This window comes from Mauremys reevesii, linkage group 2 (assembly GCF_016161935.1).
Source record: "Mauremys reevesii isolate NIE-2019 linkage group 2, ASM1616193v1, whole genome shotgun sequence".
In the NCBI taxonomy this organism is placed as follows: Eukaryota; Metazoa; Chordata; order Testudines; family Geoemydidae; genus Mauremys; species Mauremys reevesii.
The window spans coordinates 217,301,117-217,321,990 of record NC_052624.1 but is presented as its reverse complement, the minus strand read 5'-3'; the positions used below and the strand labels follow the sequence as shown (position 1 = coordinate 217,321,990).

General features: G+C 39.0%; 1 protein-coding gene across 6 annotated transcripts in view; it reads right to left on the bottom strand.

Annotated features, from left to right (window-relative positions):
- Positions 1-20,874, bottom strand: part of SNTG1 (syntrophin gamma 1) — a 510,494-nt gene that overhangs the window by 7,723 nt on the left and 481,897 nt on the right. For all 6 annotated transcript variants that reach the window (XM_039525348.1, XM_039525349.1, XM_039525353.1 and 3 more), the window contains one exon: positions 5,407-5,517. In XM_039525348.1, coding sequence (XP_039381282.1) covers positions 5,407-5,517 — 111 coding nt within the window. The remainder of the gene's footprint in view (positions 1-5,406; positions 5,518-20,874) is intronic.

Here is a 20,874-nt window from a genome sequence, read left to right as displayed (position 1 = left end):
AAACACATCTAGCAGCATTATAAAAATATTAGGTATCAGTGTCACTGAAGGGCTTTCCATTGTTACACAGGAATATAAACTCTGGTGATGATTCAGTTTTTAAAAAAAGGCTGATTTTGATGAATGGGTGCTGTTCTACATCTTCTGGCAGCAAGTTGTTTTCATAGCTTTTTCTAACATTCACAGTGGTAGTGCTACATAGTCCACCAAAATATAAGAGAACTTCTGGACAACACAGCAGGTTATAGTGCAAAAATGTAAAGTGCATAGTTATTTAGATTTCTTTAAAATGTGCCCACCCACAGCTCTGGGAGTATGTATAAAATATTAACAAATTCATTCATGCTTTGGGTCAATATCCATGAGCTAATCACTCTGAAATTCTCCTCTCTCTAGACTCAGCAAATGCTCCTGGTCTAGGGGATTCTGGCTTCTGGTCTAGAGGATGATACCACGCATGAACAATATGCCACAGCTCACAGAGCTGTGAGGTCATGATTCACGGCCCATGGAACAATGCCTACAATGGACTGAAGCAAGTCTGAGGACACAATTGGGTGAGATGAATCTCAGTCTTGGTGTAGTGAGGGCTTGCACACTGAGATTCATATCAAGCACTTTCACATAGGTCTGTGACTAGGCTACATTATCCTCCCAGGCTATGGAGGTGAAAAGGAATCAAGGCGAAGGGGAAAAAAATGGCCACATCCTGTTTGTGACATTAGCCGAAACTCAGAAATGGATCCTGCATGAGAGAGAGAAACAAATGAGGCTCAGATCTATGTATAAGTATGCTTTAGCAGGCTGCCTCACTCTTCATCTGCTTTCATGGAGTGAGTGGGAAGAGTATTGTCTCAGCTCCACTGATTGTTCAAAATGTGGGGAAGACCTATACCTTGTCCTTGCTACCTCACTACTGCTGGGGAAGGCCAGAGTGGGGAAAAACAAATGTTGTGGGTAAGGACTCCAAAGTTGTGGGCTTGCCCTCAGGCCACCTGCTCAGTACACCTGGCTGGCTAGCCAGCCACACAGGAGGAAGTAAACTGTGTCCTTTAAAGGGCAAATTACTCCCTCTACAGTGCAGCCAGGGAGCTACAGGAAGAATTTGATCTGTCTGAGGCATAATGCTTCCCTATGTTTCTCCTGGGGTGGTGTGGATCTGAACCTTTCACAATGAAAGGCTGTGCCTAACAGGCTATTTAGCTCTTAGTAAGTGAGGATAGCCAGGAATATTCAACACAATCGTTAACACATGCTGCGGAGAATTCCCATGCTCTGACTCTAATGAAGTCTGCACACAGGACATGAAATACAAGCTTATAAACATTTCTGAAAATTTAATCAACATTTCCTGAGTCTTAAACTAGTCAAACACCATGCTCTGTAGCCCAGTAAGCAACAAAATAATGAGGGCCAGATTGTGCCACCTTTGTTCATGATGATTTTGATGGGCCTATTGCCAGACTAAGTTATATTTTAACATGAGTAAGGGGCGGAAGAATCTGGCTCAAAATTATTAAACTGTAAGTTTAGTTTACAGTCATCACTTTACAAACACTCTGAATTGTGCTGGAGACTAGCTCTGTCAGATGATCTACATTTCTTCAAGTAAGTGCCACAGTTCAAACATGAACAAGCCAAAATTGTTCACTCTATCCCATACAAATGCCTTAGTGCCTGCCAGTGCTGAAATACTATGGGATTCTTTAATATAAACTTCATGCTATGATCTGTGTTATGCTTCGATCATTAGGAGCAAATAAATACAATAAAACTAGCAGACATTTTCTTCCATTTTACTGTATTGAGAATGTGCAGACATGATAAAGTGAAAACATTATGAAGCAACAAGGAACTTTAATAACATATAATAATGATGATAATAAATATGGGTTGGATTCTGTCACCCTCATCCAAATGAGTAACATCTTATGCTGTGAAAAGTCCCATTGATTTCAGTGGAACTTATTCCAGAGAACGGCACTGTTCAGTGTAAACTCCACTTGGAGTTTCCCAGCTCCTGGAACTCTGGACTGAACCTCTAGGTTTCCTACTCTACGAACACCACAATAATGGCTACCAGAGCTCTCTAATATCCCAGTATGCTTAAAGTCAGGGGTGAGGGTAGAATGGACTCCCGCTGAAGCCAGTAGCGAGACTTCTGCATTGGACAAGCAGTTTGCTGGGCCAATGATGAGCCAGAGTGGCTCAGAACCTCAGTGGGAGGGGACAGCCTGACTAGTTTTTTGCTTCAACTTTGTGTTTGGGAGCTGAGTGAGGCAGAACAGCCCAGGGAGTCTCTGATTAACTGCCTTTCCCCACAAATGGAGTCTTTGAACTGCTGAGCATGGGTCAGGCAGTTCCAGCCCTTCAGAGACTAGCATCCAGTGTGGCAGAGATCCAACCCACCATTGGCTACCAAGAGCCAGCTGAGAACTTCACAGACAACAGACCAGGGAGACAGGAGAGGACCATTTGTGTCCTGTGCACAGTGATGAGCCTAAAAAATCCAGGACTCACTTGAGGAGAAGGAAGAAAGCCCTCCAAGTAGCAAGCAGCAGGGAGAATGTTTGAGCCATAGCTTGGAGGAGAAGCTATATCAATATGTGTAAGGATGGCAGAATCTAGCTTTTGACAGTACTTAGCACTCATATAGCATTTTTGTGAGGACGTCACAAAGGTAGGTAAGCATTATGGGCCAGTTTTTAAAGGTATTTAGGTACCACTGATTTCAGTGGGATTTAGTTGCCTTTAAAAATCTGGCCCTATGATCTTAATGTAGGCATACAGAAATATTCAGTGCCCAACTGTGGCATTCCTTCAAAATGCACTTTTTGTAACAAATATTTTGTTTAATTTTATCCATAACATGGTTATTTGTAGTTTATCTAAAAGGAAGAACCATCTTTGCATTCCTAGAAATGCCTGAAGAAATATTGCATCATTAGTTTAAGTAGTTGCAAAAGGAAGACCCTGTGGTACCAGAACAGCAGTTAAGAGACAGATAATAAAAAAGTGAGTGGTTAATTTTGCACTGTAACTACTTAGGAGTATGATAAAAGTTCCTAATTATTTGCTGAAAGGAAAAATACCATATAGCATTGGATTGGTGGGCTGTGCTTTCCTATTAGCTAAGAGAACAAACTCTACCTATTACTACATTAGTTGAAGGAAATAATAATTAGGAAAATGTCTCCCTTTAAAATATATTAAAAACCTAATGCATTTAGGGACGAATTCTGACACGCTTCACTGTGGATGATTTCACTAGGAGCTTTCACGCACCAACTGAGAACAAGATTTGGTATTGGTAACTCATAATATCAATAATCATGTAATATACACATTACTAAAAGAAAGAAAAGTGTAGGGAAAAAGATTAGATTTTCACTGAGACTGTACCTCAACATTTTTTTCTTGAATTTCACAACTGTCCCAAACAGTGTATTTTTCCTAACATAATTTATCATGTCATATAGGTATGTAGGTAGATACATAATTCCTTGATACAGTAATTTAACATTTTTATGTTTCCTTTCAGATCTCTATTATTATTCCAAGTGCTATTTTTATTTAAACTCATTTTGCAAATTCACCTCTAGCATAGCAGGAAGAAACTCCACTGGCTTTAGTGGTGCTGCACCACAGCATGGTGTCTGCATAGAGACATTCAATTAAGTGCTGTTTGGATACAATTTAGATATACATTAGATTTGGAGATTCCCATTCAAATCACAGTTTGGTTTCAGATTCAAAGGCAATTCTAACTAATAGAATTCTTGTGAGATCAGTTCATCCTACAAGGGTTAGACTATTTGGGATGGTACAAATCTTGTGATATGATTTATTCTTCCAAGGCATCTACCAACCTATGCAGAAGTCTCACAGGTATTACTATGTCCATGCATTTTCTTTGAATCAAAACCAGATCTGGAAAGCAGACCCCTCTGAATTTTGAATCTGACATGGATCCAGAACTGTAATGACAAGCTTGTATATGGCGATTAGAAGCCACCCTATATCTTTCACCCCTGAGAGAGTTCAAAGGGTTTTTAGCCCATCACTACCTTTGGTCCACATGTACTTTGGAACATAATGCACATTATTGCTGCTGCTCATGAAGAGTAGCATGAAGATACGGTAAAATGGGGAACACACCAGTTCAAGATGATGAGACATGCCTCTTGGCTTTCTCTCTTTCTGTGATAAAAAAAGTAAGCTGACTATCATGCACAAAACTTTCATATTTATTTAATTTAAATAAAAGATTAAACCCCCCTCTTTTAACATACTAAAATTCCTAACTAACCAATTGCACTGTGCACCCTATTCACACACTTCTGCTTAGTATCTACTGTGTTTTCACTTAGACTGACCTTAATTCTGTCATTCCCTGGTTGTTTTATTGTCAACCAGTTTTAATGTCAGGTTTCAGAGTAGCAGCCGTGTTAGTCTGTATCCGCAAAAAAAACAGGAGTACTTGTGGCACCTTAAAGACTAACAAATTTATTTTAGCATGAGCTTTCGTGAGCTAAAGCTCACTTCTTCGGATGCATAGAATGGAACACACAGACAGGAGATATTTATACATACAGAGAACATGAAAAGGTGGAAGTATGCATACCAACAGGCAGAGTCTAATCAATTGAGATGAGCTATCGTTAGCAGGAGGAAAAAAAACTTTTTGAAGTGATAACATCAGACACACCATCAGGGGCTCGTACACCTGCACATCTACCAACGTGATATATGCCATCATGTGCCAGCAATGCCCCTCTGCCATGTACATTGGCCAAACCGGACAATCTCTACGCAAAAGAATAAATGGACACAAATGTGACATCAGGAATCATAACATTCAAAAACCAGTGGGAGAACACTTCAACCTTTCTAACCACTCAGTGACAGACTTGAAGGTGGCAATTTTGCAACAAAAAAACTTCAAAAACAGACTTCAAAGAGAAACTGCTGAACTTGAATTAATATGCAAACTAGATACTATTAACTGTGGTCTAAACAAAGACTGGGAATGGTTGGGTCATTACACCAATTGAATCTATTTCCCTATGTTAAGTTCTCCTCACACCTTCTATGGGCCATCTTAATTATCACTTCAAAAAGTTTTTTTTCCTCCTGCTAATGATAGCTCATCTCAATTGATTAGACTCTGCCTGTTGGTATGCATACTTCCACCTTTTCATGTTCTCTGTATGTATAAATATCTCCTGTCTGTGTGTTCCATTCTATGCATCCGAAGAAGTGAGCTTTAGCTCACGAAAGCTCATGCTAAAATAAATTTGTTAGTCTTTAAGGTGCCACAAGTACTCCTGTTTTTTTTGCAGTTTTAATGTACTTCTCACTTTATAATACAATGAATTTTTTATTAATTATTATTATTATTATTACCTTTGCTTCAATCTGCTTAGTATCTGGATTTTGGAACAAAAATTTGATTTTACTCTTGCCATCATCTGAAGATCCTTTAAGCTGGGAAAACTTGTACCTCCAAAGCACAGCCTAAAGGAAACAAAACATACACAGAAAGGTCAACATAGTTAATATAGAGAAGTGTATTAGAAACAGAGGATCTTCCTCCTAGGTAGTTTTTTAACCTGCCTATGGTACATAATTAAACCAATGTAGTGTCATCTAGCCTGAAGTCCCTTTGATTATATGGATGTATTATAATTTGGCAGTGTCTGATTCAGATCAGTCAGACTGCATTTGTGAAACGTTCTTTGAAACCCCTTTATTCAACCCTAGTTAACAAAGAAAGGGTAACTTAATTTACTGTAATGTCAAAAAATAAAAGCCTTTTCCCTTGAGGATAAGTCAGACTCCATCTCTTAAGTGCTAATTTGTCACGAATTACTTTACTTTATTTTATTTTATTTTAATTAATGTACTGATTTACTTATTTATTTATTTCCATAGAAGAAGGTATCCAGTCATGTGTGTGAGTCTGTATTTATATGAACTAAAAAAATAAAGTGTGTATTTTAAAAAGTAAAAATAAAACAATACAGATAAAAACAACACTGTACAGTTAGCATTTACTCATGGAAAGTGATTGTCTTTGGTCCAACTGAGCACTTAATGCACATGCTTCAGTGTAAGTAGTTAAGAGTCAATGAGTTTAATTACTTGCTGAACATTAACCATGTGTTGAAATGCTTGCTGAACTGGGACCAGAATGCTCTGCCCCTTCCAGGATTGAGACTTTAATGTGTTAGCAGCTCCAAATATTAAAATATGACAATATTTGACAACGTTTCCCACTCCACTATGAATTTTGTAATAAGGTTATCAACTAAATAGAAAAGCAGTAAACAGTCACTGTTACCAATGAATAGAAATGTATCTTCTGAAGAATATATAGAAATATTGTACCTAGAGTCTGTTGCATTTCAGTAACCAGTAATGTTACAGAGCATCACACCCATCAGCCTGGAATCAATATACAGCCTACAGTCAATATCACATTTTGTGAGTAAGTAAGATGGACAAGAAATGTGTCTTGGTGAAATGTAAATGATGAGCAAAACTATTAAGGAACATTAGGGATGATCATTGTGCATCTTGTATGTATGACTTCACAGGACTACTGGCTGCTATCAGCTGAATTCTTTCTAGTTCCTGCACTAAAAAAATCTGCATATCTACCAAATTTGTTTACATTCACAGTGCTGTCTTCATTAGATTCATCTTCTGCTTCTTCCTCTTCTTTTGCCTTCATTAGCACTGCACTGTTTGCATTGGAATCTCAAACTGAATAATTTTCTTAAATAAATGCCTCTATGCTGTAGGGGAAAATACAGAGAAGTGCTAAAAATGTTATCTCAGTGCTCATTTAGATCCTTATTTTTGCTGCCAATTGCTACAGAAAATAAATGTTAACCTTTTGATAGCTCAGAATTTTGTAAACTTTTTTTTCCCTTTTTTGGGGGGGGGAGCTTACTTCCCCTAACGACAGTATACATATCTAATGAGCAACAGCCAGCATGAAGCACAGACTTCTGGATAAATAGGTAAGCGGTTTAATTTCAAATGGACTTTACAATGCTAAGCAAAAATGTTACCTTGCGACTGTTAAAAATGACATTTTTAACTTTAAAAATTAGATGAAATTGGTGATAATGAAAGTGAAGGATCAATAGCATTGTGGTACTCAGAAACTTCCCAATACAGCTCTGTCATAGAATCATAGAATATCAGGGTTGGAAGGGACCTCAGGAGGTCATCTAGTCCAACTCCCTGCTCAAAGCAGGACCAATTCCCAACTAAATCATCCCAGCCAGGGCTTTGTCAAGCCTGACCTTAAAAACCTCTAAGGAAGGAGATTCCACCGCCTCCCTAGGTAACCCATTCCAGTGCTTCACCACTCTCTGAGTGAAAAAGTTTTTCCTAATATCCAACCTAAACCTCCCCCACCGCAACTTGAGACCATTACTCCTTGTTCTGTCATCAGTTACCACTGAGAACAGTCTAGATCTGTCAATTTGCCTCATTCTCTGCCTGCATCACTCCTACTAGTCCAGTCCTTGCACTTATCTGAACAGAGAATGCTGGTCATACCAAATCATACCCTGATTCAGAAAAGTACTTAAACACACACTTGATTTAAGCACATGGGTAGTCATACTTCAAATCAGACATCTGCTTAAGTACTTTTCTGTACTAGGGGCCATAGTAATGAAGGGACAAAAGACTTCTAGTGGCCAGAATGTTCTCACAGCACATTAAGCCATGGGACCCTTGGTTTAGCTGGACAGAGAAAGTGAGTTGCCCCATTTAACTGCAGGGATGGGGCTTGTCCAGCAGGCTGCTAGGAAGGGAGGCATTGCCCCCATTTAAGGCCTCTGCCCACCCAGAGAGGATTGCTGGATTCCAGGTAAAGAGACAGAAAGATGCACAGCTAGAATAGGTTGGGAGGGAGGGGGAGCTGTCCCTTTCCTCCCCAGCTGACCAGACACAGGGCGGGATTATACCCAGGACAGTTCCAGTAAAGTCCTATTTAACCCAGACCAGACTAGAAGCACCCAGCCTCCCACCCATTGGCATAGTCAAATTACCAGCGTTTGTCATTATACGCCACAGGCATGATACTAGTTGCCCCTTTTCTTGGGGCTTTGGGAAGGAATTTGCCTTCACTGCTACATTGTTCGAGGCGAGGTTGGCTTTTTGCCTTCCCTAGAGTGAGTTACGGACCTGGTGAGATATGGATGGGGGAAGGGAGTTCGGCTATAATGCTGCAACTCATTATATACATTTGTGGCAAATGTCTAGTGCAGGTTCTCTGTATGGAATGGATATGGTGATCAGATACAATTAATTGGTAAAGAATTTAAATGATGCATCCTTTAAAGGGGAGGAGAAAGATGGTTCAGGGCTCCTACACTTGGTATGGGAGGAAGTCAACTCCACTTTTTCTAACTCCCCTTAAACCCTTATACAAGGAGGAATGGTGGGGTCTCAGCAGCAGGAAGTATGGGACCAGGATTGGAAAGGGGAAAGGCCGTCAGCCGCTCCCCAGGAATATGGAATGGTATATGGAACCACCTGCACTGCACAGTTTTATCTGCAGGGTACTTCCACGTATTTAAGAATAAAGTTTCAGCCCATTTAAAACCACATCCAGTGCCTCCTGTCTGTCTTTCGGCATAGCCGGACAATGTGGTCACAATGAGATTTCATTTGTTCTTCTATCAGGATTTTGAATATAATTCCTAGAATTGAAAGTTAAAAAACAAAACAGAACAAAAAAACATTGAATAGAGGCAATCATATCTTACTCATCCTATGTAGTAAGGGATAGAATCTTCACAAATATTGCAAAAAAGGATTCACGAACACAAAAGCAATCAATTTGCTTTTGATGGCTTTTCCCACATTTTATTCATTTTTCACAGACATTCACATGAAGCAAGTTTTGTTTGCAAAAATGTTTGTGAAAATGTGAACATTTACATGGCTATATATTGGTACATAAATATTTGTACAAATTCTAATGAGGCTTCACTTCAAAAGTGCACCCCATGATCATCTTGATAGCTTTTTTGGATTTAGAAGTCATTTGGTAAGGAAACAAACAATACCATGTGACTTAGGCCATCAATCACACATATCAAATAGAAAATCAAGTATACAGATTACTCAAACTATTGTTCATGAGTGAAACATAGGCTGAAATATGTCTGCATAAGCCATTAGTCAAATTTTGAATAATAAATACATTTGTAAAAATTGTTCACAAATAGAAAGAGGGTCTAAATCTGATGTATAAATTATTCCCAACTCTATTGTTATTACTTATAAGTACAATAGTAGTGACTACAAACCTCAAGGAAGTTGGGGTGCTATTTTGCTAGGTACTCTATGGTCAGTTCTGGTCTCTGTGTGTGTGGGCGGGTCCTTTATTTAACAAGACATTAATAAAAGGCAATGCCTTTGTATGAATCTACAAAAACTGTGCATAAGCGAAAGTAAGTATACATTTTAGGAACATTATAGCATGTTTCACTCTAACAGACTTGATTACAGAAAAGTATTTAAAATACTTTTTCAAATCAACAACCCAATCATAAAATATCTTCCCACTCTGAGATGAATGTTCTGGCCACATTCACAAAACTCTGGATATTCAGAAAACCTGACAAAGTTAACCAGTTCTTAAAGAAATATATATTATGACAGATAATTCCACTGAACAAATAAATCTGATATTAGATTTAACATATTAAACAAATGCTGCAACTCCTTTTCCATGTCTTATTCAAATATCTCTAGAGCTTTATCACTAATGATATAGCATAATTTCAGAACTTTAGCCTCAATAAATACTGGAACATAATCCAAGCAACTAAACAAAAGAGGCACCTGGCAACTAGACAGAAGACATATTCTGAAATGGTAATACATTGTGGTAGTTTGGAAATGCCAAAAAGTGAAATCCTATAGTCAATTAAGTGGATAGGAATTTTGCCATTGATTTCAATTGGAACAGGATTTCACCCCAACACTTTAATTAAGAAATAATTTATTATAATTTACCATTTAGCATTTGTGTGTCTTATATTCTGTTGGTGGAAGGGACAAGATTTTGAACTTCACAGAACTCTGCTTCAGGTCTGGAGAATGAAACCAGAGTGTTCAAGCTAAATACAAAGTGGGACAGATTGTTAAGCATAAAGGGGATCACACACATTGTAGGAGATGACTCACAATAAAGTGAGTAATTAACACTGTGACGCTGGCAGACGGGGTGCCAGCCCATGCCAAGGCCCCTAGGTCTCAACTGAATGCTGACAAACATATAGTCTGGCTCATGGGTGTGTTGGTAACCTGAGCTGGCTTTTGTAGGTGACAAATCTGAGGAACTGTCACAGATTGAAGTATCAGTAGAGGAGGTTTTGGAATTAATTGATAAACTCAACATTAACAAGTCACCGGGACCAGATGGCATTCACCCAAGAGTTCTGAAAGAACTCAAATGTGAAGTTGCGGAACTATTAACTAAGGTTTGTAACCTGTCCTTTAAATCGGCTTCGGTACCCAATGACTGGAAGTTAGCTAATGTAACGCCAATATTTAAAAAGGGCTCTAGGGGTGATCCCGGCAATTACAGACCGGTAAGTCTAATGTCGGTACCGGGCAAATTAGTTGAAACAATAGTAAAGAATAAAATTGTCAGACACATAGAAAAACATAAACTCTTGAGCAATAGTCAACATGGTTTCTGTAAAGGGAAATCGTGTCTTACTAATCTATTAGAGTTCTTTGAAGGAGTCAACAAACATGTGGACAAGGGGGATCCGGTGGACATAGTGTACTTAGATTTCCAGAAAGCCTTTGACAAGGTCCCTCACCAAAGGCTCTTACGTAAATTAAGCTGTCATGGGATAAAAGGAAAGGTCCTTTCATGGATTGAGAACTGGTTAAAGGACAGAGAACAAAGGGTAGGAATTAATGGTAAATTCTCAGAATGGAGAGGGGTAACTAGTGGTGTTCCCCAAGGGTCAGTCCTAGGACCAATCCTATTCAATTTATTCATAAATGATCTGGAGAAAGGGGTAAACAGTGAGGTGGCAAAGTTTGCAGATGATACTAAACTACTCAAGATAGTTAAGACCAAAGCAGATTGTGAAGAACTTCAAATAGATCTCACAAAACTAAGTGATTGGGCAACAAAATGGCAAATGAAATTTAATGTGGATAAATGTAAAGTAATGCACATTGGAAAAAATAACCCCAACTATACATACAACATGATGGGGGCTAATTTAGCTACAACGAGTCAGGAAAAGATCTTGGAGTTATCGTGGATAGTTCTCTGAAGATGTCACGCAGTGTGCAGAGGCGGTCAAAAAAGCAAACAGGATGTTAGGAATCATTAAAAAGGGGATAGAGAATAAGACTGAGAATATATTATTGCCCTTATATAAATCCATGGTACGCCCACATCTCGAATACTGTGTACAGATGTGGTCTCCTCACCTCAAAAAAGATATTCTAGCACTAGAAAAGGTTCAGAAAAGAGCAACTAAAATGATTAGGGATTTAGAGAAGGTCCCATATGAGGAAAGATTAAAGAGGCTAGGACTCTTCAGTTTGGAAAAGAGAAGACTAAGGGGGGACATGATAGAGGTATATAAAATCATGAGTGATGTTGAGAAAGTGGATAAGGAAAAGTTATTTACTTATTCCCATAATACAAGAACTAGGGGTCACCAAATGAAATTAATAGGCAGCAGGTTTAAAACAAATAAAAGGAAGTTCTTCTTCACGCAGCGCACAGTCAACTTGTGGAACTCCTTACCTGAGGAGGTTGTGAAGGCTAGGACTATAACAATGTTTAAAAGGGGACTGGATAAATTCATGGTGGCTAAGTCCATAAATGGCTATTAGCCAGGATGGGTAAGAATGGTGTCCCTAGCCTCTGTTCGTCAGAGGATGGAGATGGATGGCAGGAGAGAGATCATTTGATCATTGCCTGTTAGGTTCACTCCCTCAGGGGCACCTGGCATTGGCCACTGTCGGTAGACAGATATTGGGCTAGATGGACCTTTGGTCTGACCCGGTACGGCCTTTCTTATGTTCTTATGTTCTTATGGTATTGTTAAAATAGGTATTAGAATTATAAGACTGTGTTTAGACTTTATGAAATGCTTGTAAGTTGTTGCATGCATTAATCTCACTTATAGTATCTGTATCGTGTGTTATAAGGTAATATATAAGTGTTTGCCCTGTAAACTGTAAGACAGGGGAGGAGCATTAATGAGTGTGAAATACTAGTTTCCAAAAGAAGGCCCATCAATACCCGCTATGCTATTGTGGAACATCAGAGGACAAGAGACTATTGTTTGCTCCCTTACCCTCAAAAAGGAGCCCTGCAAGCGAATTCCTCCCAAAAGCTGAATTTGCAACTTAAGCCAAAGGGGGAAAGGAATAAAAAGCCATAACAAGGATAAACTGAATCTTTTATGCTGCTTCATTCTGAGGGGCCAGGGTTACTAAGCATAAGCAAACCCTCTTTCCCACTCCCACCCTCGCGGTGCTTGGCCTGGGGTAGTTGTAAAGGACATACAAAGCTTGTTTATCATAAAAGCGTCTATTGCTTTTTGAAACTTAAGATTGGAACTTATTTGTGTGTGCATGTGTTTACATGCTTTAACCTTGTAAATAACTTTTATTTTGTATTTCTAGTTAATAAACCTTTAAATAGTTTATTACACAAGCGTTGTCTTTGGTGTGAGATCTAAGGTGCAATTGACCTAGGGTAAATGACTGGTCCATTGGGACTGTGAGTAACTTGAATATTGTGATTCTTGGTATAAGGGACCATCTATCAAATCTAAGTCTGCAACTCACAACCAATTTGGGGTTTCTACCCTTCTTAACAATCTCCTCTGAGGTTGGTACTCATGCTCTTGAGCCACTCTAGGAAAACTTAACAAACACTTCTGCAGTCATAGGACAATGGAATAGGCAGCAGGCTGTTGCAAGTTGTTGTAATGGGCAATGAAACCAATGTCTCCATTAAGTCCATGGTTTTTAGTGTCCAGCAGAGTTATGAATTTAAGCGCTTAGTTTTGTTTCTTGAAAGTGCTGTGCTGGTTTCCTTTGGTAATTGGTAATTGTTTTGTGAAGAGTTTCTCCATGAATTATAGGGTATTTTTGTCTTTTATCATTTTTCAATTAGTTTATTTGAAAGCATAGTGATTATCTGGTTTCATCCATATAGTTTTTGCCAGCATATTTGATGCACTGGATAAGGTACACCACATGTTGTGATAGGCATGTGTAGGGTCCATGGTTCTTGAAAGGTGTGTTGCAAGGGATATTGATCATCACAGCAGTGGTGATATGTGTGCAGGTTTTGCATCTGTTGTTTTGGCAGGGTCTGGTGCCACCATGAGTTGGTGTGTCCTGGTCTGTGGGGAACGTGCTTTTGATGATGAGCTTGGCAAGGCTGGGGGATGGTGTGAAGTTCAGAAGAGGGGTCCTCATAAGTATGGGTTGTAATTGTTTGATAACCCATATAAGTTCTAGTGTGAGGTGGCAAGTGACCACTAGGAATGTGCAATGATATTTTTTTCCTTATATTGAAGCAGGTTCTCCCGGCATATTTGGGTGGTCTTATTCATGAACCAATCTACTTTTCTGGTGGCGTGTCCTTATATTTTTTGTAACAGTGTTGCCTGTTATGTCCTGCCAGTGTAACATTGTTATAATTCACCCACCACTTTTCACTGGTTGTATATTTGTTTAATAGGTACACTATCAAAGCACCAAGGAAAGCTAGTGCTTCCAGCCTCTGTGGTATTTTGGCAAGATTCCTCACAATCACTCAAATTGAGGAAAGCTACATTCCTTATCTCATTCTAATTCTAGAAGATATGTTCTTCAACAATGCTTAGAAAAAGGTCTCAGTTATATCTGAGTCATATGGCATTTTTTTACTTATTGCAGTAATTTCACATTCTTGTATTACAAAATGTGAGTTTCTGAGGAGGTATTACATTCTTCCAATGGTACAGTTAAAACTAGTTTGTTCTGCTTGCAATATCAGAAAATAATAAGTAATCCGTCATGGTTTCATGACTATTAAGGCTTTTTTTTTTAAATCCAGAGAAATATGAATTCCCCAAAAAAATCAGAATAATCAGGTCTGTTTGTGTTTTATTTACATAACATACTCCTAGCCAGATTATACAACATGAGTGTGTAAACTAATCAATAGCTCCTTTCATGACTCTTTGATCCAGGCCAGGTCTCAGAGAAGTCCTCCCTAATGATGCAAGGAAGCAAAAGCTATGCTTAGTCTGGCTGGGAGCTAGAGAGTAAGAGAAAATTCTAAATTGTATAGTAATTTCCAGAAAGGACTAACTTTATATTCATTACAGCAGTCCTCCCTCTTCTCTATCACATTAGACCTTACAAGAATCCTGCGTTGTATCTGAAAAAAAATGTGCACTAACTGAGCCTGTAAAGTAGTATTTGCACATGTAAATCAGGTATAGCAATTCAATGTGCAAATGGGTAATTAAGTAACTAACTACCTAATCTAAGAATGCAAATACCAGTTTCCAGGATAAACACATTTTTTTGGAAATGAATCATAGGGGTACACACTTCAGATTTTGGCCCTATATTATGAAGTGTTCTACTTTAGATATATAAACTAAAATACACCCACAACAGCAATTTCAACACTCCCTTTCATTAATGCAACACATAATAACAATGGGCCTCATTTGGCCTCCAATTTTGTACATGGAAACAATCAAAGTTATATGTCAGGATTTTACAATCATTAGACAACTAATTTCCAGACTGTGCCTACAAATGCTATAGAACAGGCTTATTATTTAAGGATGCAAAATTGGACGCTATATTTTTAAATATTAGTCTCTATAAATCAGTTCTATTTTTTGGTTTAGACAATATACCTTCAAAAGACTTAGCTGTTCTTTTTAATCACATTTAGTCTCATTCAGCACTTTGAATTATTAAAGCATGCTTCTGTACAGCTTTTGAAGACAAAGTAAAACATAGAATTATTCTCAGTTGCAGTTAAGATTCTTTTTAAGCTAATATTATTTGTCCGCTCAGTACCATAAGTGGTACTGCTACCAACTTAAACCTAATCAGTGTTAGATACATCTGTCCTATGAGTCCTTCCTGTCAAGGATAAAAGTAATTGGTAGCTTGGGCACCTGGGATGTGCATTAATTTGACAACACACTGCTTCTTCCCATATGAAATTGAGAGAGATTGCATTCCTGTGAAGTGACACTCTGTCCATATTGCTAGCAGTAGTCTGGAACTGACTAGGATCAAAATTTGGTTCCTACTCAATTTCACACTGCTACCAATCTCACAGGAATGCTTTGCTGTAAAGAATTATGATCTGAGTCAATTTCCTTTGTCAACTGGTAGGGCTTTATAAGTACAATGGAGACTGAAGAACAAAGGGGGACAAAGGAACAGAGAGAGAAAAATCACTACTAATAAAATAACCAATCTTGGCAAACTCTAATATCCTATGCACTGTTAACAGAGTACAGTCTATTTTCTTAGTGCTGAGTGATGAATTACAAGATCTTGTCTTTTGCTTATCTGCTGGACTACATGGCTACACCAACAGTGCCCGGTTCTTTGAACTAGAGTTGTAGTCACCACTATACAACTTCAATGCTCTAGCCACCTAATAAATTATCATTGTTACACAGAATTGATATCTTACATTCCCCATCCCTGAAACCAGTGAGATACCAAACAGGAACTTGTGCTGTTAATAGTAACTGTGGCATTGGTGATGAGGAGAACTTTAATACATATTGGGTCAATTCATTTGGATATCCAGAGTGCACATTAAGTCAGTACAAATGAAAGAATTGATAGGCTTATTTTCTATGTGTCATCATAAGTTAACTTTAACATAGACAGAGTTTATTATTTCAGGAACAATGAAGTCTTGTACTATGTGGCCAAGTATCCATTTGGCACAAAAAACGTAAAAGTATTTGCTATGCTACTTATTACTCATAATGTATTCTCCTCTTTTGATGAAGTAATGTGTGTGTAAAATAACAGATGATTGTCACAATGGGTTTTGTTGATATGCATCTAATGGGCCAGTATGGATTCTTTTCTTACTTTGTTCCACCAGCATTGTATAATTAGCAGCATTCACAATTAATTATCATTTTCTACAGGAATGAATTGTTCTTCTGACAAATGTATATTTTCTACTGCCATTGTAAAGAGCAGTAAATGCTCTGGAGTGCAAACACAGCACTTTTGCACAGGAAGATATATTGCATTATATACACAAAGTACAAATGCACACATGTATATGAGTAATTGTAAATGTGTATATGCACACGTGCGTATGTGTATAACATTCCTTTGTGTGTGCATATAAACACACACAAATGAAGAGAGATACAATTAGATATATAATGCTCTGTATACACACCCACACAGCCGGTTTCCACCTGTTAGCAGCCCACCAGGTCTGCAGCAACAACATGGGAAGAGAGTGGCTAGAACTTAGTTCAATTTCACTATCATGTATACCAAGGATGCCAGCCAATACAATACATTTTTTTTTGCACAAGTCACTATGTTGGTGTAGTTCTGTATTTTTGGCATGTTATCAGAGGGCAGTAGTAGATATAAAGAGGGGTGAGACTGGCCTATATGTTTCTCTGCCAGGGGCTGGCGGGAGGGTATCTCAGCCCTATGCCAGAAGTTTGCCTGCCTGGCAGCCCCAGGCCAACAGGATATCTGGTAGCCAGCATCAAAGCTGTCCTCTAGAGTCCAGGGTGGTCAGATGAAAAATCAGTTGAAAATAAGTGACCTGCACAGCCATATAAACCCCATATTATAAAAGGACCAACACTAAATATATCCCATTTGGCTAGTCAAGGAGTAGATGTAGTTGATACGATGTAAAGAGAGGTATTGATGTTCTGTGCCTATAGAAAACATGATGGATGGAGAACACAGTGAAGGATTTGAGCTTAGCTTGTGAACTCTTCCACACAGGTGAAAAATGGGTCTAATGCAGTCCAGGTGGTAGTAAGAGGAGCAGATGAGGAAGATGGTGATTGAAATTTTTAGAGTAAATGACAGGCTGACAGCTGAATGAGTCCAAGTTAAAAAATGTGTTCTGTTTTTGATATCAGCGTATGTTCCTCAGCAAGGAGGCAATGAAAAAGAGAGAGTTTCCACCCAGGCTAACAGGCGCAAGCAGACACAGCAACACCAGAAGTGCTGATATTGGTATGTGGAGATATGAATGCACAGAGAGGCAAAAACCAAAGGGAGTGTGAAATGTGCTTAGGAGATATTAGTCTAGGCACCATGAATTAAAAGTAAAGTGTTACTAGACACAGAATCATAGAGTCACTGGACTGGAAGGGACCTCGATGGGTCATCTAGTCCAGTCCCCTGCACTCAAGGCAGGACTAAGTATTATCTAGACCATCCCTGACAGGTGTTTGTCCAATCTGCTCTTAAAAATCTCCAATGATGGAGACTCCACAATCTCCCTAGGCAATTTATTCCAGTGCTTAATTACCCTGACAGTTAGGATTTTTTTCCTAATGTCCAACCTACACCTCCCTTGCTGCAATTTAAGCCCATTGCTTCTTGTCCTATCCTCAGAGATTAAGAAAAACAATTGTTCTTCCTCCTCCTTGTAACAATCTTTTATGTACACCTCTACCCCAATATAACGCTGTCCTTGGGAGCCAAAAAAATCGTACTGCGTTATAGGTGAAACCGCGTTATATCGAACTTGCTTTGATACGCCAGAGCACGCAGCCCCGCCCCCCTAGAGCACTGCTTTACCGTGTTATATCCGAATTCATGTTATATCGGGTAACATTATATTGGGGTAGAGGAGTACTTGAAAACTATTATCGTCTCCCCTCTCAGTCTTCTCTTTTCCAGACTAAACAAACACATTTTTTTCAATCTTCCCTCACAGGTCATGTTTTCTAGGCCTTTAATCATTTTTGTCACTCTTCTCTGGACTCTCCAGACATGTGTATTACCAATCAATGGAGGATAGCCAATACATGGTTCCAAAAGAAAGAATCATTTGGTCATCAGTGGTGCACACCGAAGCTAGATTGATGTTATTGCTGAGGAAATTTCAGTGATGTCAAGTTATGGACTGCAAGGTGATACCTAGTGAGATGGTAGCACAAACTTTTCTCAATAAAGATTACAAATAAAGCCTCAGACAAGGAGGGAAAGACACAAGATTAAAGTATGGGAAGTTAAGGGGAAATGCAGCAGAGAAGTTTGCCGAAGCAGTACAGGATAAGTACCAGGAAACTGACATGACATAGACTCATAGACTTTGAGGTCAGAAGGGACTATCATGATCATCTAGTCTGACCTTCTGCATGTTGCAGGCCACAGAACTTCACCCACCCATTCCTGTAATAGATCTCTAACCTCTAGCTGAATTACTGAAGTCCTCAAATCATGATTTAAAAACTTCAAGTTACAGAGACTCTGCCATTTACCCTAGTTTAAATCTGCAAGTGACCCATACTCCCTGCTGCAGAGGAAGGTGAAAACCCCCCAGGATCTCTGCCAATCTGATCTGGGGAAAAAATTTCTTCCTGACCCCAAATATGGTGATCAGTTAGACACTGAGCATGTGGGCAAGACCCATCAGCCAGATACCTGGGAGAGAATTCTCTGTAGTAACTCAGAGCCCTCCCCATCTTGTGTCCCATCGCTAGCCATTGTAGGTATTTGCTGCTAGCAGTCGCCGATTGGCTACATGCCATTGTAGGCAGTCTCATTATGCTATTCTCTCCATAAACTTTTCAAGTACAGTCTTAAAGTCACTTAGGTTTTTTGCCCCCATTGCTCTCCTTGGAAGGCTGTTCCAGACCTTCACTCTTCTGATGGTTAGAACCTTTACCTAATTTCCAGCCTAAACTTGTTCTTGTGTCCATATTGGTGCTTAATTTAAATAACTCCTCTCCCTCCCTGGTATTTATCCCTCTGGTGTATCTATAGAGGGCAATCATATCTCCCCCGCCCCAGCCCTCTTTTGGTTAGGCTATACAAGCAGAGCTCTTTGTGTGATGTTGTATGATTAAAATATGACCATGTCGATCATTGTTGCTAACACTGTTATATAATTGCAACAAATCTTGCACAAAGTAGGTCATATAAGGTGTCTATGGAAATGTTATGATTTGCTTAATACGATTATCCTATTTGTATGCATGCATCTTTTTTGTATTTGAAGTTATATATGTATATGAATATTGACTACGTACCTGTATTTCAAATGTGTTTGCTCCTGTGCTAACACCCACAAAATACCTCGGTAACAGGCCAGCACACTGTGAAGGGACTATTCAAGTTGAATGGCCCATCAAGGAGAACTTAACTCACAATGGACTATAGAAGAAGCTTATCCCTACCTGATGGACCTTCCTGTGGACGCTCTAACTCGTGGTGGGTAACCTGCAGCTCACAGGCCGCATGCAGCCCATCAGGGTAATCCGCTGGTGGGCCACCAGTTTGTTTGCATTTGCATGGCCACCCACAGCTCCCAGCATGCTAAAGGATTGGCAATTATTGGGTAAGATCTAAGTTATATATTGACATGGGTATGTGGCTGGTCCTTTGGGAACAGAAGAACCCTTTGTTTGATTAAATTGGTTTTAAATAACCCCTCATCATTAAGTCCAGGGTCTGGGTGTTGAATCCAGGACTGGAATACCCAAGGAGGCTGCATTTCTGACTTTTTGTTAGCCAGTGTGGTGAGACAGAAGTTTACTTTTGTTGCTGGTTTGGTGTATCTTATGGAAAAGTAACCACCAGTTTTGGGGTGTGGATGCGCTATTTCTCAGCAGTTTGTTCTGAATTTGGTATTCTCAGTTGTGACCCACTGAGACATGGTGACACTTTGACTCTGCTCTCATAAGGTAGGTTTTCCAATCCTGAGATCATCTTAGTAGCCCTAGTAGAATCAGCTGAAAAGGAGGGAACTACCCCAAAAGAACATGGATTGTGGCATCAGAAGAGGTTTGTGGACAATGCAGCTGGGGAAAACCCAGAGAGAGAGAGAGAGCGAGAGAGAGAGAGAGAAAGGAATGGTAGTAGACCTGTGCAGTGCAGGTAGGAATCCAAAACAGTAAAATAGCATGTAAAAATAAAGAAATAAACCCACTGAGTGCAAATGAAAGCAAATACAAAAAAAATCAAAGCATCAAGTGGACAGTAAAGAAGACCAAAGAGAGCTGAGCTTGTAAACTACCCACAGCTGGCTGACAAAAAGATCTATAGCACTGCAAAAAGTAGACACAAAGGACATGTAGTCAATGATTTTAGTTTAGTATCCACTTATTGTGTGATATTATGATCAATCAATATGTTATATTACATATATTCACTGTATGTTAATTAGAGTTAATTTGTAGGATTATAAAAGTATAAGATTGATCGGTATTTAGAGGAATCAAGTATTAGACATGAGTAAGACAAGCTGAAACACAAGAACCTGTAGGCTGAGGCTGCAAGACTTTAGCTTAGCTTTTTTGGGCCTTGGAGACAAGAAATGATGGCATAAATCAATGACTGAGAAATAGCTCCAAACATTATGGGAAAAGAGGTAGCAACTGGTAATATTGTGAAAGTATAGCTGGGAAGATTAAATTTAAATTATAAAATGCTGCAACAGTAAATATTGTCTCCAACATATGCCTTAACCTCAAGATAAAAGTGGTATGTCAATGTTAATGAGAATCTACACAACCTATAGAATTTGGTCTCCCTTGTGTTTGTAGGGGACAGAGACCAATAAGAAATAGAGGGTTGAAAATTTCATGT